Source organism: Peromyscus californicus, unplaced genomic scaffold (genome assembly GCF_007827085.1).
Source record: "Peromyscus californicus insignis strain IS unplaced genomic scaffold, ASM782708v3 Scaffold_24__1_contigs__length_46423439, whole genome shotgun sequence".
NCBI lineage: Eukaryota > Metazoa > Chordata > Mammalia > Rodentia > Cricetidae > Peromyscus > Peromyscus californicus.
This window is the reverse complement of record NW_026294535.1, coordinates 27035100-27063006: the sequence shown is the minus strand read 5'-3', so window position 1 is coordinate 27063006 and position 27907 is coordinate 27035100. Positions and strand designations below refer to the sequence as shown.

The 27907-nt window shown below is 38.8% G+C and overlaps 1 protein-coding gene across 7 annotated transcripts in view; it reads left to right on the top strand.

Annotated features, from left to right (window-relative positions):
* Nav3 (neuron navigator 3) overlaps nucleotides 1-23890 on the top strand; it is a 775186-nt gene extending 751296 nt beyond the window's left edge. For all 7 annotated transcript variants that reach the window (XM_052753308.1, XM_052753309.1, XM_052753306.1 and 4 more), the window contains 7 exons: nucleotides 1048-1283; nucleotides 9671-9825; nucleotides 11318-11389; nucleotides 11986-12182; nucleotides 13036-13154; nucleotides 17154-17357; nucleotides 20899-23890. In XM_052753308.1, coding sequence (XP_052609268.1) covers nucleotides 1048-1283; nucleotides 9671-9825; nucleotides 11318-11389; nucleotides 11986-12182; nucleotides 13036-13154; nucleotides 17154-17357; nucleotides 20899-21018 — 1103 coding nt within the window. In that variant the 3' untranslated portion in view covers nucleotides 21019-23890. The remainder of the gene's footprint in view (nucleotides 1-1047; nucleotides 1284-9670; nucleotides 9826-11317; nucleotides 11390-11985; nucleotides 12183-13035; nucleotides 13155-17153; nucleotides 17358-20898) is intronic.
* Nucleotides 23891-27907: the final 4017 nt, after the last annotated feature.

Below are 27907 nucleotides of genomic sequence, written 5' to 3'. Positions count from 1 at the left end.
ATGAAATGGACATTGGTTTGTCTATAAATAGAGTTCTGAAGAGTCACCAAGACTTGTAGAAGAAGGGTAATAAGAAGGATGTCAGCTTCTAGATATTTTTCTATCTCATCCTTATGAGAAGAGCTTTCCATGCAAGTTATTGTATTTCCTGGACTAATATATTCATCACCATATTTTGGAGCTAGAAGTATGTGTATTCAATAAACATCCACAGCAGGTAGAGAATGAAAGTCAAGAGCCAGGGATGAGGCATGCCGCTTCCTGGTCTTAGGCTGTCGTGACTGGTTATAGCTAGTGGAACATCTAACACAGGCTTGCCTCCCTAGCTCTTTGTTTGAGTGTGTTTGAGAATGAGGAGGTGTCTACATAAACTGTGGGTTAATAGTGGGATTCGTCAATATTTGGTTTATGATTAAAGTAATTGGGTTAGTAAAAGGAAATAATGTTGCTCTCTTCTTAATCCTTTACCAAACACTGTAATTTGTATTTTTTCAAAAGCTTACATGGCTGTACAGCTGTGGTGCTTTATGAGTGACAGAAGGTAATAAGGATGGGGTGGAGAAAAAGACTAAGTATTGTCCTTTCAGTTTTGACTTTTTGAGACAGGGTCTCACTGTGCAGTCTCGGCTGGCCTTGAACGCATATTGTCTTTTACTATGCCTGGCCATTTCCCCGTCTTGCTTCTATAAATCTTACACATCTCCCTTTCTTCTCTAACACCATAATACATCTCTAAGAGAAATTAGCACATTTGTTGATTTTAGTAAATTTAAATTTATATTTTTCTTTCTTTAAAAAATAATGGAAAACCTGCGGCTGGCAGTGGAAGGAGCCTAAGCAGCTTAGATATTTGCTGTACCTTCTTATCATTGTTCGAATGGCAACCAATGCCAACCAATGCTTGCAAGTTAGAAATAGTCAGAAAATTATTTTGCAAGAACTACATTCTTATGAGTAACAAGGCTTTATTTTGGCTTATTAATATATTTCCAATTCTACAAAGAAAAAACAATAATGCTTATTATTCCCTTTGTTTTCTTCCTTCAGGGGTAGAAGAAAATAGTCTGGACAGTTTTGTTTTTGATACACTGATCCCTAAACCAATTACCCAAAGGTACTTTAACTTGCTGATGGAGCACCACAGAATTATACTCTCAGGACCGAGTGGTACTGGAAAGACCTATTTAGCCAACAAACTTGCTGAATATGTAATAGCCAAATCTGGGAGGAAAAAAACAGAGGATGCAATTGCTACTTTCAATGTGGACCACAAGTCAAGTAAGGTAAGTCACAGAATACTGAGAAAACAACTATTATTTTCCAGAAGTGTCAGCAATCAAGGTTTAAAATTACAGCCAACTCACATGTCACACATGAAAAAAAAAAATCCTACTATGTCATTCATTAATATTATAATCTAGTGGATGAACAAACTTTGCTTTAATTAATGCTCACAAAACTACTATGTTTAGTAACAGTCACTTACCACATCTGTGGAAAGTCACTGGGATTATATGGAATAAAATGGTAGAGCCTTTGTTGCTGATGTCCTTTAAAATATGCATTGACAAAGTGTTAGACGAGAAAGGCAATGGTTTATGATGCTGTAGAAACAAGAAGGTTAAATGACTCCATAGGCTGAGCCAGGCTGTATAAAAAGACAGTATTTGGCTTAAGCATCAGAAATGAACAGAAATTAACTGGGACATTGCAGGAATAGGGATTGATTTGGAGATAACAGTAATAATCGCAGAAATTCTGGGAAAGCAATTTGCTTACATCGTGTCTCTTGAAAAACTCCGCACAAGAAGTTTGGGAAAGTGAGGAATGTTGCAGTGGTTCACCTTTATGTCACCATAACCCAACCCGTCTGTTATTACATTGGCATGTGAGGCTATAGCACCTCACTGGCACTTCTATACTTAGTAAAATAAAGAGTACTAAAATAGGAAGTAGATGATGGTTACCATGTTCGGAACACTACACTAGTTTTACCAGTTCTGTTTTGTGGAAAACCCGCTCCCACTTTTTCCCCAGAGTACTCTTGAGGAGGGAGAAGTGAGAAATATTTAGATAAAAATATAGAGGGGAGAGAGAGAGAGATAGAAACACAGGATAGCCTCGAGAGGGCCTGGATCCTTATCCACTGGCCCCTTCTGTCTCTTCTAAAAGGCCTTTTAGAAGAATGCCAAGGGTGGAGCAAAAGACCTCCCCCTACAACAGCCAAGAGCAGACTCTTCCAAACACCTGGTAACTACGCACTGGTCAATCCATCCCTTTATGCAGCCCTGCTGGGTAAAGCAAGCCCCAGACCTCACTAGGAAACCTTTGTGGGCTCCTACACTATTAAAATCTCAATGGCTGCTACCTGAGGTGCCCTTGGGAAAGTGCAACAATCAGGAATACCTTGATAAAGTCCCAATGAGAGAGAATCATGCCACAGTTTTCAAAATGGTCTAGTTGAATGGTATAAACTCACCAAGCCTTTCAGTGTGTTGGTCGGTTTCTTGTCACTGTGATAAAATGCCTGAGATAAACTGAGGTGGGCGGGGATTCATTCTGGCCCACAGTTTCTGAGAGTTCAGTTCATGGTCAGCTGGCCCTATTGTTTAACCTAGCAATGCAGAAAATCATGGATGCAAGAGAACTTGGAGAGATGAAGAGGATCATCTCATGGCAGCCACAAATTAGAAAGAAAGGGAGGAGACTGTATACCTTTTAAAGACATGGCCCTGGGGAACTACACCCTTTCACCAGACTTTCCCTTTGAATAGCCCATTCAGTATCAGCTCATCAGCATATTAGTCAATTGATGTTAATTGATTAATGCAGCCCCTTGATTCAGTCAGTTCCTCAAAGCTCGCCAACTGGCAAGTAACTACTTAATACCCAGGCCTTGAGGAGAGGTAGAAAATCCATCAAATCTGAGATTTCAAGATAAAAGGTAATGTTACCCCCAAAATAAAAGGTAATGTTACCCCCAAGATAAAAGGTAATGTTACCCCCAAAATAAAAGGTAATGTTACCCCCAAGATAAAAGGTAATGTTACTCCCCAAATAAAAGGTAGTTACCTCAAAATAAAATGTTACCACCAAATAAAAGGTAATGTTACCCCCAAAATCCATCAAATCTGAGATTTCAAATTAAAAGGTAATGTTACCCCCAAAATAAAAGGTAATGTTACCCCCAAGATAAAAGGTAATATTACTCCCCAAATAAAAGGTAATGTTACCCCCAAAATCCATCAAATCTGAGATTTCAAGATAAAAGGTAATGTTACCCCCAAACCTATTGGATTCTTCATATAAGCCAACTGTGCAACCAAATGAACAGATCCATCTCAGTGGGATGGTTCATTAAGTAGCGGGAGAATTGGGGACCGTTACTGAATTCCTTGGCACCTTCTTTTTTTTTTTTTTTTTTTTTCTCAACTGTAGAATGAGGGAAAATGAAAGGTTTTGGGAAGAACTCAAAGGAAATGTGTGTGGGTTTGTTTTGTTTTGGGTTTGCAGTTGATGGCTGCATAGAAAGATACAGAGATAAACTATCAAAAGTTGCAAGCACCACAATGGAGATTTCTTGCAAAAGTACACACTTACCCCCCCCCCCCATACACATATACCTTGGTTCAAAATTCTTTTCCAACAGTAATAGACATAAAGCACAATGGGGTGTCTTAAGCTTAAATACATGTGGTCTGTAAATTCTGAGTATTTCTTTGGAGTAGAGCACTTTTCAAATTTGTGGTTGTGCCATTCATTGTCACTGGGACTGAAGAATGGCAGAAAGCCCAAGGTGGAAAACTTGACTCCTCTTTAAGCTGCATTAGAGGGAGACAGTTGTTCATTTGTTCTCACCTGCATATTTAATGTCTCCTGTGTCCCCGTTTCTTTGTATCTCCACATGAAAGCCTCTTAGCACACAGTACTTTTCTTTCCAGCCAAAAGATAAAAGAACGCTGAGGTCTCTTGGGTATCCCCTATGTTCTCTTTGGCTTTTCCTCAGTGTTGACATGCCAGAACTTCACACAATTCTTTGTTTTGAAAAAAAAAAAGTGGTTAGAAAATAAGTAAAATGGATTTGGAAGAGGAGATGGAAGCATTTTATTAAAGTGGAGGATCATTTTGTAGATGGCTGGAATTAAATGTATCAACTCTATAATTCAACGGGATGCAATCTGACAATGTCAAGCATAGTGGATCAATTCCTCTAACAAAATATTCTCTTTGGAAAATCCATTTATTTATACATGTTCTTTTGTGGTTTCATTTATTTTTTTAAATTTTAGTTCTAGGAGAAATTCTAAATAATGGTCATTAAGTTTAATGTTTTTTGAGACAAGGTTTCTCTTTGTAGTTTTGGTACCTGTCCTGGATCTCGCTCTGTAGACCAGGCTGGCCTTGAACTCACAAAGATCCACCTGGCTCTGCCTCCCGAGTGCTGGGATTAAAGGTGTGCACCACCACCACCCAGCTCTAATTACATATTTTAATAGTTTTTTTTTCTTTTTTTGTTTTGCTTTTCTGATGAGCAAAGACATTGCTATTAGATCAATTCAGATTTTGCTGCTGGTAGGTGGTCAGGGGTGAGATTCTCAGGGGTATTTAAATAAAACATGGTGATAGGAAGAAACTCTTGGACAAATAATACAGTATTAATCAAGAAAACACAAAAGACAAATGAAAGATGTTGATTTTTCTCCCTTAGTTTGTTCTGTATGAATGAGCTGTCAGTCAGGCTGGATGTAGAATTAGTGCCAGAGAATATGGCTTATTATTTTCAAGTTGACAGAGAATCCACAGATTTTTGGATTTTGGAGGGGAGAGAGGGTATGAGTGGGAGGGTGATATAAATGAAGAGGGAATGACAAGTTTGTGTAGGGGTAGCAATGAGAAATATAGATTTTCTAAAATAAAATGCTAATGAGGCATGAAATAATAAGTCTTTTGCTGCAAAAAAAAAAAAAATAGAGCCATGTAATTGCTGCTTTGTTTTATGCTATGTCATTAGAAAGCACTGAAAAGACATGGCCAGAAAGCACTTACTCAAAAAAAAAAAATATCAAACAATAAGCCATCAACGAGAAAAAGAAAAGTCTCCTCGTGTTTTTGGTACCTCTTCATTTTACATTCTGTTCCTCTTCTTCCCACACTTTAAGCCCTCTCTCAAGCTGCCAGCTGGAATATTGTGATTGAGAGCAGAGCACACAAACAATTACACTTTGTGACATTTGATAGAACAGACCCAGAAGGATGGAAATGGATTTAGTAAAGAGTATGTGGCCAGCTGAAGCCACTTGGAATGGTAGGTAGGAAAAGATCAGAAAACTGGCCTGGGCAGATTCATCTGTAATGTGTTTCACGTCAAAATCTAAGAAAGCAAGGCTGTGATCTCCCTATAACAGTGCTGTTTTCCATGGTCTCAAAGTCTAGATGTGAATTTATCTCATGGCTATGCCCATCTGGCATCTGGCACTGCTCTCTCTTACCTAAATTGCTAAGGATAGTGAATGCTTAATGCAAGTATATTGTCCTCTCAACCCAAATTTTTTGCCTCATAAGATGGCCTGAGGATCCCAAAGTGCTTTTCAGTGGCCCATGGCTTTTATCATATTCTCAAGAACCTACTACATACCCATTAATTGTTCTGCTGGTCTGAAATCTCTTGAATCCTTGTGTAGAATATGTTGACCTTAAAAGAATTTCCTTTCTAAAAATTCTTGCTTTTGTAATTCTAATTTCTCCTTTCCTTCCTCCTTCCCAGGTAAGATCTTTCTGGTCTTTTCACTGCTTGTTTCTACCTTCACAAACAAAAATGTTCCGAATGTTCTATCCTCCTTCTCTCTCCTGCTTCCCATTGAGTGATTGTAGTGGCTTCCATGTGTGCTGACCTGTACGGTAGGCATGAATTAAACATCATTAGCCATGCCCATTTTCACCAATTTCAGAGTTTTCTTTTAACTTACAGCTGTGTTCTAGTTCATCTGATCAAATTCTATTTAGAAATGGCGAAGGTGGCCCTGCATCAGAGGCCCATCCTCTTCCATTAACCTCTACCCCAACCGCCTTCCTGCTTCCTCAGACTCCTACAATTTTTCCCTAGAATTCCTCTTCACTCTTGTCAGCTCTGTCCATTCACATCATGGAAAATAGGATCTCTCTTCATAATTAAAATCCAGCTCAATTGTAACCCTCCAGTGTTTTCTGTTGCTTTCTGTACTCAATCCAGAATGTCACACTTTTCCTGTTCAGAATGATAGTGTCCTTTGGCTTAAACCGTCTCCGGTTGTTCTCGTGGCTCATCCCTTTTCTCCGTATGCAGTGTACTTTCTGCACTGCAAAATCCTAATTCTAACTTACTCTCATCCCATGAATTTTACATGTGTCTGTGTGGTCACCAGGGAGTGTTTCATGATCTTCCCCTACCATTTCACATTGTAAACTTCCTTTTTACCGATTTGCATGCATTTTTCTTTCACAGAGCTCCTTCTTTCCACCTGTCTTTTGGGCATTACATTTTCATATTTCTGACTTTGCCTATTCCTGTCTTTTTACATGGGAGGCTCTTTGCTCTTTTTTAAACTTCAAAATATTCCCTAACCATAAGAAAAAAAAAAATAGTGGGAAGTACTTCTGCTACTTGTGAGTCTTTTCCAGAGGCTGTGAGTAATCTTTACATGTTGTAAAACAAAATAGATGAAAATACTGCAATTTTATCTTAATTATAGTTATATGTATTGCCTAACTTCTTTGCACATAATAAGCTTCTGGAATGCTTTTATTTTTATTAGTCGTTGTATATTTCTTTTGATGAATAAATTATTCCCTCCTACTGACAAGCAAACAAAGGTATCAGTGGTCCATAGGTCCACAATTTCTATGTGATACATTCAATTCCCTATTCATGAATCCAGTCTCTTTTTTTTTTTCTTTCCATTCCTTTTCACATAGCAGGATGTGCACTGTGTCCCACGGCAACAGCAGCATCCTTATTATTTCCTGAAATATATCTTGCAGTTGTACTTTCTGACTTTTGTGAGGTTTTTGTTCTTAATATTTTAACCATTTTTTTTCATTATATTCTGTTGTTTAAACCTAGGAGAGGCTTCTTTTAACTCTCAGTATGGTGTTTTATGCATGTCACTTTCCTTATGGTATTGTGATGTTCTTATTGCTTAGGTTGTCTGCTCATCTGCTGGATGTTCTTGGAACAAAGAAACTTGGTTGTGATGATATATTGTGTCCCCCCAATATATTGTATACCCCAATAAAACTTATCTGGGGTCAGAGAATGGAATAGCCACTATATTAAACATAGAGGCTAGGCAGTGATAGCACACTTTAATCCTAGTATTCAGGAGGCAGAGATCTGTCTGGATCTCTGTGAGTTCAAGGCCACACTGGAAACAGCCAGGCATAGTGACACATGCTTTTAATCCCAGCACTTGAGATGTTATGTCTTTGCTTGAGAAAGAGACACACCTTTTATCCCAGGAAGTAATGGCAGAAAGCAGAAAGGCATATAAGATATGAGGACCAGGAACTAGAGGCTTTCAAGCTTTTAGGCTTTTAGCAGCAGTTCAGCTGAGACCCTCCAGGGGTAAGGACTCAGAGGCTTTCAGTCTGAGGATTCATGGAAACAGGATCAGCTGAGAGGAATTGGCGAGGTGAGGAAGGTGTGGCTTGCTCTGCTTCTCTGATCTTTCAGCATTCACCCCAATATCTGGCTCCAGGTTTGTTTTTTAATAAGACCTTTTAAGATTCGTGTTACACTGGGTCCTTGATTTTTCAGTACCAGTGTACCTGGCACATAATAAATTCTTGATAAAGGTGTGTTGAAGCAATGGATAACTTCAAACTTACCAGTTGGAATTTTACTTATTATCCAAGAGTCATCTCAAAGACCACCTCCCTATGAGCCCATCAGAAAACTTGAACAAATATTACTCAATGCCACTGCTGTGCCCAGCATATCTACTCTGCTGTCAGTTCTCTAAGTTAACTTCATAGATAGAGTGAGAAAGCATCTCGTGTGTGGGGGGCATGTATTTACCTGACTGCCAGAAATTGGGATCATGGAATTGTTTTAACCCTGAGCAAGATTTACAAATTGAAAATGGCATTATGAATATGCAAATATTATGGAAATGTTCTTACTGATTAGGATAATTCTAAGGAACCTAATTTTGCTCCTGACCTACCCATCTGTGAGAACTGTCAATCAAAGAACTGGTTATCCTATTTAGGTTCAAAGTTATTAGATAAGAATAATGCATGGAAAATAACTAGGAAGCTCAAGAAATGCTAAGTGCTGGTATTAAATGATCCCATGAAATATAAGACATGTTTTCTCTTTAAAATTGCACCAGTCACCTGCAGATGATAAATAAATAATTATCTACATTTTTTTTTGTTTGAGGACTAGGGATATGCTTTTACATACAACCCATCTAAATAGTTCGAATCAAAATGTTGAAAGTGTAAGGAACTTTGTTGTTGTTTGGTTTTGCTCTTTTGGGGGTCCTGCCAGCCAGCTCCCAAATATATCATACACAGAGGCTTATTCTTGGCTTGTTTCTTTCTAGCTTTAATTAACTTTAAATCATCCCATCTATCTTTTGTCTTTGGGCTTTTCCTGTTCTCTTACTTCTGTAAATCTTACTCTTACAACATGGCTTGCTGTGTAGCTGGGTGGCTGGACCCTGGAGTCCTCCTCCTCTTCCTCTGGCTCCTTGATCTCTTCCCTTCTCCCAAATTTCTCCTCCACTATTTTCTTTCTGTCTTCCAGCCCCACCTATCCTTTCTCTTGCCTTGCTATTGGCCATTCAGTTCTTTATTAGACCATCAGGTGCTGTGGAATAATGGTTTTGTACACTGGTTTAATAAAATACTGATTGGCCAGTAGCCAGGCAGCAAGTATAGGTGGGATAAGCAGACAAGGAGAATTCTGGGAAGAGGGAAGCTGAGTGAGAAGACGCCAGCCCACAGTCCAGGGAGCAGCATGTAATGACAGACAGGTAAAGCCATGGAACATGTGGCAACATATAGATTAACAGAAATGGGCTGAGTATAAGTGTAAGAGCTAGTCAGTAGTAAGCCTGAGCTAATGGCCAAGCAGTTTTAATTAATATAAGCCTCTGTATGTTTCCTTGAGTCTGAGCAGCTGTGGACCCGGTGGGACACAGGAAATCTTCCAATTACAATCAGGTATTTTAGACAAGCACAGTAATACAGCATCACAGAGTTAAACAAATGTAACGTGAACAAAAATAACACACCTTAAAATAATATTCTACTACAGAACCGAAAAGGTGCCACTTTGGCTTTAGTCTATAACTGAAATAGCTTTGGCAAAAATCTACTTTATTGGAATATTAAAAACAAAAAGACACCTGATACATATAGTTCACCATGAGAGTTCCTGTCTAGAACTCGTCTGGTTTTCTTTCTGAGGAGGAACCCCTGAAATACAGCCGTGCTTCCAGTTCTTAATAGCCTCCCCACTCCCCGCTTCCTTTAAAAATAGGAGCCTCTCCATTTTAAATGGGCTTTGTGCATGACAATAATGAAAAGAATCCGAGTGAAGGACACGATATGCTATTCCTAAACCTGTGAATTGCTTGCATGTGGTAGCGACTCATCTCTGATGTCTTTGCTCTGTCTCTTTAAGGAATTGCAGCAGTACCTTGCCAACCTGGCTGAGCAGTGCAGTGCTGACAATAATGGTGTGGAGCTCCCTGTGGTCATAATTCTGGATAATCTCCACCATGTGGGCTCTCTGAGTGATATCTTCAATGGTTTCCTCAATTGTAAATACAACAAATGGTAAGCTCTTCAAAATAATTGGAACAATCACGTTTAGAAATGGGGATGCCGTTTGCTTCTTTGTACCTTTTCATGTTTTAAGACTTGTAGTGGATACTGTTAGTGCAAGAACTTTTAATAGTATCCTAAATTTCCGTAGAATCTGTATGTATGCTTTAGAATACCTATTTATCCACAGCTATGTCCTCGGGAAGGTTTTTTGCTTTGTTTTGTTGCTTGTTTTTGTTTTGAGGCAGGGTCTCATTATGTTAACCAAGTTTGCCTCAGCTTCCCAGTAATCCCCCTGCCTCTGTCTCCACACACCACTGCATCCGATCTTTGGGAACTTTGATGGAAGCATTATGTCTTCTTTGATGATGTTAGTTTCCATAGACATGTCGGAATTCTAGGATGCCAGTGTGGGTGGTGGGATGGTCGGATTCTTTGAATAGGGACTGTGATAACCAGAAGGATATTTCTGAGCTCTCTATTCAGTCCCTACTATCAGTTCAACTTTTCTTGAGAGGTAAAGTTAATTCATTCAGGTACAGCTCCCTCCAATAATGCAATGCTTTATTATCTGAAGTAGAGGGACAGAGTAAATCAAGGCATCAATAATAATATTAATATTATGAAAACCTACATGTTCATTGGAGCATTGTCTCTAGAGAAAGGCATAGAGAACACAACAATATAAATGGCATTAACCTTAGTAGTATTGGTATTCTAAATAATTGGTATTCTAAAAAAAAAATCAATCTTTGCTAGTGATAAAATCCTACAAATTGATCAGCATAACATAAAGGTTAAAGTGGGGATCAAATCTTACTGTGTGACTAAGAAGCTTTAAGGAGGCTAGAGAGATGGCTAGGAACACTTGTTCTTACAGAAGACCTAAAAGATGCCCAACACCCACAAAAAGGCTCACAGTGGTCCATCACTCCAGACTTGGCACCCTCTTCTGACGTCCATGGGCATCACACACACATGTAGCAGAGAAAAACACTTATACGCACAAAATAAATCTAATTTAAAAAGAATCTTTAAATAACTGAATACTAACAAGGTTTTGGTATAAGCATAAGAGCTCTAAGATATTAGCCTAACCTGGACGCGGTGGCACATGCCTTTAATTCCAGTGTTTGAGAGGCAGAGGCAGGCATACCTGTGAGTTCAAGGCCAGCCAGGGATACATAGTGAAACATTCTAAAAAAAAAAAAAAAAGAAGAAAGAAAGAAAAGAAAAGAAAAGAAAAAAGTTCTGTAGGTCTCCTTTTCTTATAAACTAAGGTTCAGATTGGAGAGGAAGAAGTGTTGCCCAGAGTGCCAGAGCTCAGGTTAGAATCCCCAATAGAAATTACGTTCTTAATACTTCTGTCACTTTCCAATTGAACATTATGAAATTTCCCTCTTAAAGCCTACTGTTAAAATAGAATAGTGTTTGGTTTTCTTAATTGTTTTTCTTTTAATTGCTTTCTCTCTAGCATAGACCTCATTCTCTTATTTTTTCCTAGTCCTTATATTATTGGCACAATGAATCAGGGAGTCTCTTCATCACCAAATTTAGAGCTACATCACAATTTCAGGTAAGGACTTGAAGGACTCTGTGTGTGTGTGTGTGTGTGCGTGTGTGTGCGTGCCCCTGCCTGCCAAGCTGTGCTCTGTGTGTACATGTTATTGTGTCTTTCTAATCAGAAGGATGGCTGTTTTTCCATTTGGTTGTTGACAATCCTGCCTGCAGTAGCCTGTGTCTTGGAGATAATTCTCACTTCTCCTGGCACTCTTTTTCAAGCAGACATCCTGTGATCTTTTAATCTGTAATCGAAACGTGTTTCTTTCCCTGCTCACTACTTCCCTGGCTAAGAGAGAGCACTCTGCTTCTGAGGGAAGACTGAGAAGAGAGCTCCTATTTCAGGATCTGTGATTCTCCCACAGAAGCCCTCTCAGCATGTATGCACCCACTCACTCTCAGAACATAAACTTCATGGAAGCTAGGAAGTAAAATTCACTCTGTATTATAACTCTAATGATAATAGATTTTCTAAATGCTTGTGGCATCTAACTGAGGCCATTAATTAATATGGGAACATTAGTGCTTTATATTGCAATGAAATTTACTATGGAAATAAATTTTAAGTTTTACAAAAGGGCATCTGATTTTTTTTTCTTTTCTTTTTTGTAGGTGGGTATTGTGTTCAAACCACACAGAACCTGTGAAAGGCTTCTTAGGCAGGTATCTTCGAAGGAAAATGATAGAGATGGAAATTGAAAGGAATATACGCAATAATGACCTAGTGAAAATCATAGATTGGATTCCAAAGACATGGCATCATCTCAACAGTTTTTTGGAAACACATAGCTCTTCTGATGTCACTATCGGTGAGTTCCAAAGTTAAAATATTCCATTTTCCAGGTGCTGAAAGCGCTGTGTAAAGGTGGCCAGATTGGATGGTTAAATAACAAGGAAAGCTAGACTTTTCAAAGCTCCCAAAGATTAAGGGATTCTTTTCCTTTCTGAAACTGTCCCTCTCTGAGTGTTATATCTACAATTATTTCATTGTATCTGACAATTATGGAGAGAGAAATTAAGTTTGAGATAGGAAAGCATCTAAAAATCAGAATACCAGTCCAAAGAAAAAGTACTCAGAGTAACTTTTTATGCTAGTAAGAGTAACTCACATATTTTATCTATTAGCTCATTCAGATGTGGCTGTGAAAGAAGACTTTATTTAAAAATAATGGACTTCTTATAAATAAGTTACCCTCTTTCGGGGGGCACAGTGGTATTTGTTTTTTCATCCCTTCTTAAGTTTCATGGGCAGAATTGCATTTTCCACTGCAGTCAGTCATCAGAAATCCTCAGCTGCAGGCATTATTCCCATCTTCAGCTCAGAGTGTCTAGACTGATTCCAAGTTCTGCAAGTGATGGCATTTTATAATTGACAGTGCATCTCTTTGGAACTGAACTTTACATTGTTTGTAAAACAGGACTGGATCATAAACTTCACTATTTCTCTTCACTCTGTGTTTTGCCTTCTATTAATGTTTCATTGTTAGGAAAAATGAGGCCTGGAGACTCAACCTTTCGTGAACATGTTTTCAGAACGATTGGGCCGACCAAATTAGTATTTTCTAGGAATGTGTGTTATATTTCTCCAAAACATCTCTAAGCATGTGTTTGGATTGGTAAATATGATGTTTCTAAAACATTTTACCACTTGTATCTTCTCAGGTCCACGGCTTTTTCTTCCTTGCCCCATGGATGTAGAAGGTTCTAGGGTGTGGTTCATGGACCTCTGGAATTATTCCTTGGTACCTTATGTTCTCGAGGCAGTGAGGGAAGGCCTTCAGGTAGAGTATTTGACTTGTATTACTGTATAGAAAAAAAAATGAAGCAAAAAGGAAGCCAGACCCTCATTCTTATAAAAACAAAAGCGTTCATTTATTTGGCTATTTATGCAGAAAACTAAAGTAAAGAGCAACAAATGTTCAGTAGTATGTCTATTATCACAAGGCTGTTGTGTATGTCTTCACAAAAGGAGCTCACCCAACACTATGAACTGAAGGCTAAGGTTGTTGTCATGGGTGTTGAAAGTGTTCTTACTATACAGATATTTAATTACACAGTTATACATCTTAGGACACAGACTAGTAAGTGGATCCAAGGAAAAAGACATAGCTTTATGTAATCAGGTGTTTCCTGTTCTGACCATAGTTCCTATATACCTGGCAGCCGCTTCCCAAATTACCACACAGAGGCTTATATTAATTATGAATGCTCAGCCAATAGCTCAGGCTTATTACTAACTAGCTCTTACACTTAAATTAACCCATAATTCTTATCTATGTTTAGTTTGGTACCTTTTCTCAGTACGGCATCCTCGTCTTGCTTCTCTGCACTTGTCGGTGACTCTCTGACTCTGCCCTTCCTCTTCCCAGAATTCTCCTAGTCTGGCTCTCCGGCTCAATCTCTTCCTGCTCAGCTATCGACCAATCAGCTGTTTATTAGCAAATGAGAGTAATGCATATTCATAGTGTAGAAAAGGATTATCCCACGGCATCTTTAGCTCAAACATTTTGCATTTCATGAATTTTCAAAAACCATGGTGCTGCCTACAATGTAAGCTGGTCTCTCAAATTTCATTTATTCAAAAGAAAAATCATATTATCATTTATGAAACTCATTTATATTAGAGAAGTTTTGTTTTAAAATTAACATTTAGGTGAATTTATTTTTCCTCCAGATACAGTTTCCATATTAATAAACTATTATCCTAGTCTTTATTTGTAGACTGATATTTCATATTTGCTTGCTAACAAATAAAAAGCAACAGAAGCCTTATGAGCCACAAAGTGGTGATATATAAACTGCTTAACTTCCTTAGAAGTCTACTTTTGGAGATACATGGGTTTTTTTATATTATAGTAAATAATATTTGTTAAACTCTTCCTTGACCATTATAATTGTGTAAAGCTTCCATTTGGGTGAGAGTCATAATTGTTTGAGTAATCATAATTTCTCAAACAAAAGTTATACACCTCAAGTTTCGTGCTGTGGCCCCTGAGAATTTGTACTAGGTTAGTGTGAAAAGCAGTTTTACCTTATAGGTATAGTGGATCAAGCTGGGAGCCAGCACATGAAATAGGTGAATACTTTTAATAGATGGAAAGTTCTTGCTGAAGTTGAAACCTTTACTATCCGAAAGAATTTAGATAATGGGAGTCTTGGAGAGCCCCATCTGTGCCCTCTAGGGCAGAAAAAGTCGTAAGTCATATCACTGGATCTAAATATGCCAAAGGACCTTGTATCAGAAGAAGAAGTGAAGAAATAATTCTGGGTCTCTCCGTTTGGAGGAATGGAAAAGGAAAGTCATTTTTGGATGAAGGCTGGTGCTTTGCTGAGGACCATCTGGGGGATGCTCAGGGACACATGTTCTGGTTGGAAAGGGTGCTGCTGACACACGCAATCTGAGTTTTTCTGCTGGTGATTCTTGAAATGTCAGCGATCAAATCAGCTCTTTCTGGGTGTTTAAATTTCTCCTCTTACAAAATTCACATTTTTTTTTGTTGGTCTCCCATACTCTTGATGTCCTAGCTGGTTCTTTAAAATGGCTGTCATCTGTTCTTTATACACACTCAAGTCTTTTTAGGTCAATTCTATACTTGCGATTTTTTTCTTCTTTTAAATTTACTTATTATTTTTATTTTATGTGGTGAATATTTTGCCTGGATGTAAGTATGTGCGCCACATACATGTCTTGTGCCTGTGGAGGCCAGAAGAAGGTGTCAGTTACCCTAGACCTAGAATAAAGGAAGATTGTAAGTTGTCATGTCATTGCTAGGATTCAAACATGGTTCCTCTGGAAAAGTAGCCAGTGCTCTTAACCACTGAACCATTCTTCAAACCCCTAAACACAAACTTTTTAAGAATTGTACATTGCCAGGCATTGGTGGCACATGACTTTAATCCCAGTACTTGGGAAGCAGAGGCAAGTGGATCTCTGAGTTCGAGGCCAGTCTGGGCTACAGAGTGAATTCGAAGACAGCCAGGGCCACACAGAGAAATCCTTGAATCCCTCCCCCAAAAAAGAATTGTACATTTTCCTTTTAATTAGTTGTACCCATATGTGTACATTATTTTTTTTTACCATATATTAAGTAGTTTTTAGCTGAGACAAAACAATCAGATTTTTTTTTTTTTTGGTTTTGTGAGACAGAGGGTTTTTGTTTTGTTTTGTTTTGTTGTTTTTTTTGGGGGGGGGGGTTTGTTTGTTTTGAGACAGGGTTTCTCTGTGTAGTTTTGGTGTTTGTCCTGGATCTTGCTCTATAGACCAGGCTGGCCTTGAACTCACAGAGATCTGCCTGCCTCTGCCTCCTCAGTGTTGGGACTAAAGACATTCGCCACCACCACCTGACAAGAGAGCTATTTTTTTTTTTAAATCACAATGCAAAACAAGTAATCTTCAGATTTCTGCCTCTGTCTCTGCCTCCAAAAGGAATATTGGGACCTAGATAATTTTTATATTATCATGGATTCAAATTTTAATATAATTTCTGGAGAAACCTAAAAGTATTCCGTGGACTTGTACTCACAATACCTGTATTTTTCTTTTGTCTCACTGAACCCATCATTACTGGACAAACCGCAGGCTGTCCTCTGAGGTCATGTCGCTAGAGCCCCTGGTAACCAGAACGGTCCTTGGTGGCACAGGTCACAAGAGACAAGAAAGCACACTCTTGCCTCCTCCTAAGTGTGAATTTTTGTCCATGTCCTCTCAGCCTCACCCCTTGTTTACAAAATTTCACCAGTCTCTCTTTCCTCACCGCGCCCTCTTTCTTCAGCCTTTGCTTCTTTTTCTTTTTCTTTTTTTTTTTCTTTTCTTTTGGGTTTTTCGAGACGGGGTTTCTCTGTGTGGCTTTGCGCCTTTCCTGGAACTCACTTGGTAGCCTAGGCTGGCCTCGAACTCACAGAGATCTGCCTGCCTCTGCCTCCCGAGTGCTGGGATTAAAGGCGTGCTTTGCTTCTAACGTAGAAACTCCTAGATTGTTTTCTCCCCTGTATTCTACTGACAGGACTTTCTCCTGTCTCTTGTGTCTCTTTCTTATTGTGCTCATCGTTTCCCATAGATTCTGACAGATTTCATACTTGTGTTTCCATTTTTTCCTTTTTATAAAAACAAAAAAAAATTATCCTTATTTATTATGTATACACGTATGCCTGCAAGTCAGAAGAGGGCGCCAGATCTCATTACAGATGGTTGTGAGCCACCATGTGGTTGCCGGGCATTGAACTCAGGACCTCTGGAAAAGCCCGTGCTCTTAACCGCTGAGCCATTCCTCCAGCCCCTTCCTGGTATTCTTATTTATAAATGTATCAGAAGTCTTCCAAAGGGAAGCGATGGAATTTTGAGGGGGCGGGGCTACAGCGAATGGACAAAAAGCTGCTCTCGTTCATTGTCTTTCCAACGTACGTTTTGTTAGAGAACTCCCATTATTGTAAAAACAGATTTTTTTTTTTCCGTTTTGTTTTGTATCAGCCTTGAGGACTTCTTGTTTGTTTCTTTGCCCTGGGTTTGTCAAATTACTAGTAAAAGCAAACGTGTACAAGAACGTCTCTATTTCCTTATAATAAACCTCCTCCATGCTTTCTCCCACCTTAGGCGCTCCCCATTCTAGGATGTAGAATTTTGGAGTTTTAAGTGAGCTATGCAGATGCAAATATGTTTAAAATCTGGCAAATCCCCATGGAAAGACTCACAGGAACTGAATGTGAAAATAACCACCTGATTAGCAGTCACACTTTTTGCCCCCACCTAATAGTGATGACATTTGTATGTGGTAAACTTTCAGATGTACGGGAAACGGGCACCGTGGGCAGATCCGTCCAAGTGGGTCCTTGAGACGTACCCGTGGAATCCTGTATCCCTGCCTCAGGAGGGCCCGGCCCTGCTGCAGGTGAGGCCGGAAGATGTGGGGTACGAGGGCTGTACATCTGCAAAGGAAGCCACAGCATCAAAGCGTGTTCCCCAGACGGACACAGAAGGGGACCCCTTGGTGAGCACGTCTGATTATGCTTGTGTTACCTTGATGTCAGTGTGTGGTCATTAGCATTTAGCTGTCAGTATCCAAGACCAGTTACTGTCAGTTATAAATGAAACCAGCCTGATCGGGGTCATCATTCAAAATGTTACCTTCAGCGCAGTGTCCCTGGTTGAAATTCTTAAAAAACAAATGAACAAATAAACAAAAACAAAACCCAACTTATTTGTTATATATATGTTATGTCTTTTATATATGAGACCCTGAAACTGGTTCAAACTGTATAACTATATTTTTTCTCTGATTATACATTAAATTGTGTTGATATTTAAATAATCAGTATTTTAGTTGTCATAACAATCCCCTAGGTATTTAAGAGAAAACTGAAGTTTATCCATAAAATATAATCAAATGTACACAGAACAAAACCTATTTACTGTATATCAACTAGCCATATTAAACGCAGTTAGTCTTCTGTTGCTTTCTGTGGGGAAGGATAAACTCCTTTGTTTATAAGATTTATTTATTTGTGTGTGTACTGATGTTTTTATGTCTGTGAGAGGGCTCCAGATTTCCTGGAACTAAAGTTATAGATAGTTGAATAGCTGCCATGTGGATGCTGGGAACTGAACCTGGGTCCTAAACCACTGAGCCATCTCTGTAGCAATGAAAAAGGAGGTAGTCTTTCTACTTTCCTCAGGGTGGTAGTGCATATAATTTTAGTTTTAGAAGCACTACAGTAGTTTAAATAAGTGTATAGAACTCCAATGTGTGACTATTATGAGAGTATTAAGTACATATTGTGACTGGGAATAAAGACCACGTTTTAGTGTATCTACTTTGTGCTCTTATAGTATTCTACTTGTGAGAACCTCAAGAAGGAATTGCATGCTCAGTGACAGAAGGTACCATCTAAAACTAAACCTTGGATCAGATATATTCTGTTGTGAACATGGGTAGGCTGTCCCTGTCTTTGTTTCTGTATATTTGTATAATCACGAATGGAAAGCAAAAATGTATTGCAGTCTAATCTAAATTAGAAATCCTGGTAGGGAAATTATTATTGTCAGGAGCCTGGTTTTGAATCTGAACAAGGATGAATGAATGTTCTGGTACACTGAACATTATTTTAAAAATGAAAGGCACACATATCACCAAAATGTTTAATGTTGGCACATGTGTGCTGAATGCTAAGATCTGGTGACCATGGTAGGTATCATCATTTACGATCTTAAAAGGACATAGTCCAGGAGTGATGCAAGATGTGTGCATAAACTACATAAGATGCAGGAGACTTGGAGGATGGGATGGTTAAGCTGAGAGTTGATACAAGCATTGGGGTTTTTCATATGGTTGAATGCAGAGCCTCTCAAATCAAGGAAGTATCTCACAAAACACTGCCAAACAGCACAGTGAAAATTAAGAGTTAGAGGCCAAATATCAGTTGGTCAGAAGAATTAAAACTATAGACTTATCCAGCCGTTAGATTTCATTGAGCCATTTAATTTTATGGGCAGTTAAAACTTTATCACATGGGCAGTGGAGCGTCAGTGGGTATTTTTCATTAGTGTTTATCTGTTTAGATTTGTAGTTGCTGAAGATCCTATTAGTAACAAAGCAGAGGACAGAGCATGGAGCTGGGGTGAATGGCAGAGCTTCAGCTCCTGAGTGAGATAAATGGAAGAACATGTTTAAATAACAGGCATTATCTTGGCTGTGAGTATAGGAAGGATGCAGGGGAGACCAGGGGAAAATGATAATCAGAGAATTATCCTGGTTAATCCTGGTTAATCACAATGGTAACTGAGTCATATGTAAACTTACTTGCTTTTTATAATGTCCTTTGATATTAATGTATAAAAACACTGCCATACGCAGAGTGAATCCCACTGTATGTGTTTATTACAGATCTGAGATTGGGAGCTGATGCTAACTGAACCTACCATTTTCTTTTATGTATTTATTTTATGTATATGAGTATTTTGCCTGTGTGTGTGTGTGTGTGTGTGTGTGTGTGTGTGTGTGTAGCACATGTGTGCCTTGTGCCCACTGGGGTCAAAGGGTATTGCATTTTCTCTTTTTAAGTCAGGAGGGTGCTCAGGCACAATTCTTTTTTATAAACCAGCTTCCATCAAATGCTTAAGTTTCAGGCATTATCAGGAACTACTTTTATCTCATTTCCTTATGTAGTTGGTTTAGTACATTATGGCAATTAAGGCTGAAATGCTATTGAAAAACACCCTGGAAATTATCAACATGATTTCAAAATACTCTATAACCACAGCCTCTTTGTCAAAATGGCATTCTTGCTGGCATTGATGATTACCAGTTCATCATTTTTTTTCCACAGGCGTTTATTGAACATACATTTTTATACTGGCATACAAATATTCATAGCCTGACTGAAGACCAGGAAATCTTGTTTTAGATATCCCTACTCTATTTCTCTGAGTTGAAAGATAAAGGACAACTTTGATTGTTGCAGAAAGTACTGTAGTTAGTATTTGGCACTGCGCAATATAGAGTTTATTGTACTGTAAGAAACCCTCAATAAGAAAACAAGTCCCTGACCCTCACGAAGACAGGCACCAATTACCCTGTGCCTTTGGAAATTGTTGAGCCATCGATTTTCCCAGTCTGCTTTTAAACATTCTTTTTCTTTCCTAGCTCCCATCTCTAATAGTGGAACTGCAGATCTATTGAAATCCAAGCCTTTTATTTCATAATACATCGGAAAGCTGTCTTTCTCCCCAGGTCCTCTCATGCACAAGTCCTTTCTCTACTGGAACAAACACTACCATTCTCCTATGAAGTTGAGAAGCTTGAGAGGGCTGCTATTGTTCCAGAAGGTGGCTTTTGTTCTCAGTGATGTATCAATCATATTTCAGCCAGAGCCTCAGTGACAGCAAACACTTGACAGTGATTCTTTCCTTCTCCTTCTTCAAATGCTCATGGTCCGCTTCCTCCAGTTACCCCCTCTCGAGGTCAGCTCCTGATCAACAGATGGTGTGCTGTGCGCAGCAGCTGGCTTCATTCCACTCTGTCCCCTGCTTCTCTCTCAAGGGATAGTGCTTGCAAGCCTGTGTGTGCACACGTCCATGTGCGTGCATGTGTGTGTGTATGTGTGTGTGTGTGTGTGTGTATGTGTGTGTGTGAACATTCATGACTTTCACTGGCCATTCAATGCTCTCTGCTTCTTCCAGCCAAAAAGCTGGGAAGCTTGGCTTGCTCTCCTGCAACCAACCCAGATGTCCAGCTGTGATAGCTTCCTGTTCAGTTTCCCTGCTGAAACAGTATTCATTCACAGTCCTGAATAAAAGAGTTATCTTGCGGCCCTATTTTTTGTTCTTCTGGTTTAGAACTGTAGTCATATTTGAGAGAAGCAATTCAGGAGCCAGGTCGGTCGGTGAGTGAAAACCCGTAACTGTTGTGTGCATTTCATTTGGATGGGATGAGAAAAGTCAGTTCTCTGAGATGGCTCAGGGCCCTGCTCATTCTGGGGCTGGCTGACTCAATGCATAGTTGCTCACAAGGATGTCTCTTTCTCTTTCTTCAGATGAATATGCTAATGAAACTCCAGGAAGCAGCCAACTACTCGGGCACACAAAGCTGTGACAGCGATAGCATCCACCACCATGATGACATTTTGGATTCATCTCTTGAATCCACCCTCTGAAGGGTGGAAAGAGTTAGGCGAAGGACAGTGCTTTTGAAAGGTGTTTTAAACGACAGGTATTGTCACTAAACCACTGCCAGTATGATAAGTCCCCTGTCAGGGCCCTGACCCAGAGTCTAGAGTCGTGTGGCCTCCAAGGAGGCAGCAGAATTCAATTGCAATGGCCAGGATGCTAAATTGAAATGGGAACTTAGTTTATTCTATTCCTAGGCATTTTTATAACCATAAAGTGAGCAAGGGCTCCATAGCACAACTGGAAAGGACCCTAAGGACAGGGCATCTGAGTAGATTGCACACGGGATAGCAGGCTGGACTTTAGTTTCTTCCTCTTTCAAAGTTTACAATGCAGGACTTATTTTTTTTTCCTTTTCTTTTCTTTTTTTGTGCCTTTCTTTTGTTTCCTCTGAGGGGCTGCCCTCCTCAGGCAGGGTCCATTCTTCTGATCCACGCCACTGCCTTTGTGCCGCATGGTGCTGGTGACAGGGCTCCGGTAGTGTTTGCGGTGTGTGTTCACTCCATGGCAGAATGAATGGAAGAGGCCAGTCCTCTCCAGAAGCACAAAGGGGATTGTGCAACCACCAGAAAAACACTACTGTGGTGGCGGCAAATAGGAAGGGCCAGCTTCCTTCTAACCGCTGCGCTCTTCCGAAGCGAGCTGCTTTCCTCTTAGTGTATGAGTCATGGGTTTTATAAGGTTGTTTTTACCCACAGTGGTCTTTTCAAACCACCTGCCCACTCCCTGAACCAGAGTTTTTTACTAATTATTAGTCAACACTGACAAAAGGCTTTTTTAGGGCTTTATTTGTTTGCGCCTTTTCAGTGAAAGAAGGAACATTTTCTATGGTGCTGTCTCACTGCCTTAAAACAGATTTCTCCAACAGTTTAGCAGTTGGTTTCAATCCTAAACCATTGGTTATTTCCACCGTCTCTTCATTTACAACCAAGCAACACACCAGTTAACACAGCAGCCTCATTTCTAGATATCGTTTTTTTTATTTTTGCTTTCTTGAAGAAATGGATAGGGGAAAGAACAGTATTTTTATCTTGTGAATAAAGAGATTTCTTTGCCTATCCTGCAAATAATCTGAGAACCGTAGAACCCCTCTGTGACCATCACTTAAAAGCAGAGACATGTGGCTTCATTCCACCCAGTTCTAAGTGGAAGCATTTCGGAAGGTAGGAGATTTCTAATTCGGGTCCAGGTGAACTTCAAGCCCTGGATTCAGCATGAGCACAGCTATTTGGCTTTCCTTCCCTCGTCTTTATCTTTCACAGAAAAAAAAAAAAATGTTAGTTTGGACGCATGTTGTTTTTGATTGCTATTATTGAACATGAGACATTCAGCATTAAAGAATACTGATGCAGTCAGTCACTGTGGAAGAGGAAGTATGTATACTGTACAAGAAGGTTAGATTTGCACAGTCTACTGGGTAGGTATTGTAAATAATGATTTTTTTTTTCAAACTTGCACAAAATCAAAACGAACACAAACAAAACTGTATTTTATCCTGTTGGTGTTAAGAGGTGTGTTCCACTTGCTGAGATTTCCTGTATGTTGCAAACAAATACAGAATGCAACCCCTCGAAGCTGTTATTATCTGGTGTGTTTGTCCTGTACTTACAAGTCGTTGTGACAATGCAGGAGCTATCCGTGGTAGAGTGAGCATGCTTCCGATCTGTACACAAGGCCAGTACATTTTTGGATGAGTAACTGTCTGAAAAATACATCTCTTGTGGCAGGCTATAAAGACAGTGCGTGAAAGCTAATCAGTCACTGGCAGAGTTATATTACCCACAGAGGACAGATTCAAAGTTAATGAAACCTAAGGTCTATGCCATGGTGTAGATGTAGCTCTGTACACCTTTTGGGACATGTTATTGGTGCTACCCTCTGTGACCATCTATGGGTTGGTTTCTCTAGAACAAAATTAACAACACGAGGTATCTGTGCAGATTTCAGAGTGTCACTAAGTGTATATATAGGTCCTTACACGGTGCTATTGCCCTGAGGGAAATCAGACTGAGTTTATGCACACAGAATTGTCACCCTGACTTTGGAGCCTCAACTGTGGATCAAATCTGTCGTGCAACATCGATCTATGTAGCTGGATGAGTGACTAGTTGCCCTTGTATGATAAGTCATCTAAGGAAAATTGCTAATCTTCCCCTGCCATTTCGAGAAACACAGTCCACACACATGAGCATCAACAGAACTTCCTGCAATACATCCCAGTAGGTACGCCTAGTTTACAACGTAAACTAGCTTGTGAAACATTTGTCTGTATACATTTTATATTTTGTACATTTTTTGGATGTAACATATCATGTAAATAGGCAGAAGCAGTGAAAGAAATCACCCGAGAAATTTTGTAGTCTTTGTAAAGCCCCAACAATAAGTACTTGGTGTCAATGGACCTAACTGGATGATGTATTTTCTATTGGTTTATTGTCCCTTTAGCTTGTAAACCAGCTTGCATATATTTTTTTGCAAATGTGCACCCTGTATCTGTCTAAATTATTACTTTGCCATTAAAGTGGAATTATTTATTGACAACAAGGTGTGGTGTCTATGTATGGGAAAATCTTGAATTATTATGTGTAGGGACATAACAAGCTTTAAAATGCTGCTTCACTATTAACATGTCATCATTAGGGATCTGTACGAATTTATATTTTATAAGCATCATAGGAAGGGCTCTGAAGCATTAAAGTAAATAAATGAACCACATGCAGTATATATGTAGCTCCTAAAGTGAAAGTTATTTATTCAGTGAATATTTTTTAAAATTCTGAGTGGTATTCAAACATGCCTGGATGACAAATACAAATTAATATAAAAAATAAAATGTCAATATTCACTGAGTTAAATCAACTCATTATGTGTTTCATTGTTTTTATTCCATCAAATTCTCTTTTGACCTTTTAGTCCTAATGATGATTTTAAAGCAAAAGTAATTGTTTGTGCGTGTGTGTGTGTGTGTGTGTGTGTGTGTGTGTGTGTGTGTAAAAAGAGTGGGAGGGAGGGAGAGACAAAGACTGAGCAGCAGAAAGAATTCATAAAATACAAACAAACTTCCTTTAAAATTGTAATTTATTTCAAAATAGTTTGGACATTTCTTGAATCCTAGTAGCAGGATGTATATTTGGTGTTCTGTTTTTTAATTCTAACAGCATTTATATTACTTATCCATATTGAATTATAATTGGTGTCTTTATTTCAAGAGTCAGTTGAGAGATACAGGAAACTTCTATAGTTCTTCTTATTCAGATTATTTATGAGTTAATCCAGTGCCTAGGGGTGGCAGTATATCTCAGTAGTAGAGCACTTACCTAGGCACTGGATTTAATGTTGTTGTTGCTGTTGTTTTTTCCTGAGAGGAAGACAACAAAGGCTGAGTATGACCTTCAAATGAAACATCAGACTACACAAGTCGGAACCCCAACATCACCCTTCTTGTGTGTCTACCGAAACTCTGCAAGCCTCCACTTTTTCCACTTCCCATTTTAAAATGATGTGAAAAGTACCCACCTCTCAGAGGTCACTGTGAAAATCAAGTGTTATTTATTATGTGAAACTGCTATGGGCAGTGTCTATTCCTCCTATTGATACCAAAAGCAATGTGAAATAGTCATTGCCCTGTTTTCAATATTCTTAAAAGTAATATGTGTAAAAGTTATTTTTAAAATAGTTTTTTGGTTTTGGGTGCTAGAAACAGAACACAGGAAATCATGTACTGTGAGCACAGGATCTACTACTGAACTACACCCCCATTCCAATACATTTTTAAGAATATATCTTAAACTTAGTTTTACCATGTATAAAATGAAGTTAGTGATGGTTTTTATTCATAAAACTTGTTAGGAGTACTGAGGAATAGACCTTAAAGTGCTCTAAACCGTGCCTTCCATTCAATAGTTATTTATTGCTGTATTAGCATTGCCAAAAATTAAAAACATCAATGATAAAAATATTCTTGGGCTTCAATTTGTAAGTATACTCAGTGCAATATAAAGACTGGTACTAACAGTCTATCTTGCTGGGGTCTGAAGACAGGGCTCAGTGATTACTTAGGATGGATCACAGTTGTTCCCAGTACCCAGAACAGGAGGCTCACAACTACCCGTAATTCCAGCTCTTAGGGATCTGATGACCTATGGCCTATGTCGGTGCTCACACCCACTATACATCTCCCACAGGCACATACACATAAACACTAAATAAATATTTTTTTTAAAAAATGATCTCGTTCAATTGCTCATCTGTAAAATTGTATTATTACATATTTACTCATCAGATTGTTTGGAAAACTAGGTATTTTTAAAGGCAGAAAGCTCCGAGAAAAGTAGCTGGCTCATCTCAAATTCTACCCAAGTGTTAGCTATTATTATTATTCGATGAACACTTATTATATGCCTAACATATGTCAGCCGCCTTCTGGAATCAGATGCAATGTGATGCATCCCATTTTTTTCCACAGCAAAAGTGATGTGGATAAATCATCCTTAAGATCTTCCTTGCACATGAAGTATCCATTATCTGAGCAATTTTAGTGATGACTGCATGCTAAAAATGGTATTCTTGTCAGTATATTAACTCTAGTGCTAGAATTAATTTGGCTGCTGGTGTATTGAAAACAAAGTATCATGCCCATGTGTGGCTTACTTGACAGGTATACTTCTGTGTGATAGCACTACTGTAGAAGTCTGAAGACATTTACAAAATGTAACCTTCTCCCTCATCTCTTGTATTTGTCAAAATAGTTACTGTTCCTCCTGTTTTTGACATTGCCCATCTTCATCATGCCCTCATCTTCCTTCTTCATCATGCTCAGTATTTTGGCTCTGTTCCAAATAACAGTAGTCCAATGTAGAATCTAAACACAATTATTGAACGAAGGACAATAACTTTCTAGACAGTGTAGCTGTGTGAGTGTGTGTCAGTGTTCTACTGTAATTTGATATTTTTAGAAGAAATGCTGAAAAATTTAGAAGAAGCTGAAAGATTCTTTCCTAGTACATACTTTTAGAAAATGTAGGTAAACCAAAACAAAAAGATTATAATTAAAGATTTTCGGACCATTGGCAGTCAAGAAGAAGAATGAGTGACTGATTCTGTAGGATAAGTATTAATCTTAAACCTCATTAAGTCATTAATGAAAATCCCTTAATGTATTCTAAGTTATTCAAAAAAGGAAATCACAAATCATATCATGCTTGACATTTTTGTCTGCGTCAGATTTGGAATGATATTCACATCGTCTGTCCTCCTGCCTCAACCAAGTCTCTGGGATTATAGAGGTGTTCCACCATGTCCAGGTTAGAACACTTTTTTTTTTCCAGGAAATATTCTTTCTTTTACTCTTTATACATTCTCAAATGCCATGTCAAACTTGAAATGTTTTAGATGAACGAACCTTCCTTGTCTCTCAAACTAGGTCAAAGATCTGAATTGTCTACTTTTCGAGAGCTGGCGTGTGAATGTGTGGGGTGGAGGAAGAGAAAGAGAGAGACCCACTTAGGATACTACACTCGCAGGGCCTAGAATGCATTTCATTTTAATAATTAGGTACTGAATAAAAGTATGTTTTGAGTATGGAGACATCAGTTGAACTTGCCACCCTCTAAACAATAGTGTTAAATAGAAGAGTGCCCACCTTTGAGAGGGATGCTTCCTCAGAAGCCAGACTGCTAATGAGAAGGACTGTTAATTAATTAGAATGCTGACTGGTGGCTAGAAGAAGCAGATAACCTAAGGGCTTGCTCCCCAGGGAAGACAGTCTACTGCCTTATCATATTCTGGATGCTTTCCCCATTTAGGTGGAATGATCTGGATTCCTCCTTTTTAAGTTTTCTGTTTGTTCTGCTCTTTAACTCTTTGGTTGCCTTATTCACACACAGGGTAATTTAACTATATGAGGTCTTTTTTTTTTTTTTTTAACAAAGAAGATACAGCAAGCCATTGGAAATGAAACGTTAGAATCTAGAAGGCAGGAGATGACAGCTGGAAATACCAAAATGAAAATCCTCAGGGAAGAGACGAGGAGTGAAGATTGAATTGCTCTTTGGGATGATTCCCCAGAAGAAAGATCTTGACTAAGTAGAGAAGACAGGAATAGAACTGAGAGAGGGCAGCACTGATCTTTATGGCGCATTTGCGGTTTTCTCCCTACTTTTTCAATTTTGCTAATATATTTGCATGCATTTAATGGAGCATTTGTCAAGGAGCATGTAACTGAGGAATTATTGAAATGAACCAGAATATCTCTGTTCTAGCCATTCTGTGTGATTGTTCTTGGGATGAGATTTCTTACCCTAAAGTGGTAATAGATAGTAAACTGTAGCCAATGTTATGGGATCATTCTTTATAAATAATGTGTGTCTATCCAATATGCCCCAATGGAAAGTAGGCTGTCCACAGATCTACTCATTTCCTATCCAACATCACCTGTGTGTGCTTATTAGAAAATGTGGTGGCTTTGTTATTCAACCTATATTAATCCTAAGGACATGTGGCATAAAGCAAGGTGTAGAGCCCGGACCAAACTCTATTTAGAGGGTGTAGTGAAATGGTCATTTACTAAGAATTTACAACGCTTTTAAGGTGGGCTATCCAGTTCCCAGATAAGTAGCCTCACTAGTAAGCATTTTACACTTTGTAACAAAGCCACTACATTTTCTAATAAGCACACACAGGTGATATTGGACAGGAAATGAGTAGATCTGTAGACATCCTACTGTCCCTTGGGGATATTGGATAGACACATTATTTATAAAGATTTATTTCCTGTAGTTCCTTGGACTGGGTAGTCTCTTTAGCCTCTTCCTGATGGAATTAGAGACTTAAGTGATGGAGCATTGCTAAACAGAAACCTGGCTGTGATTGCACTTA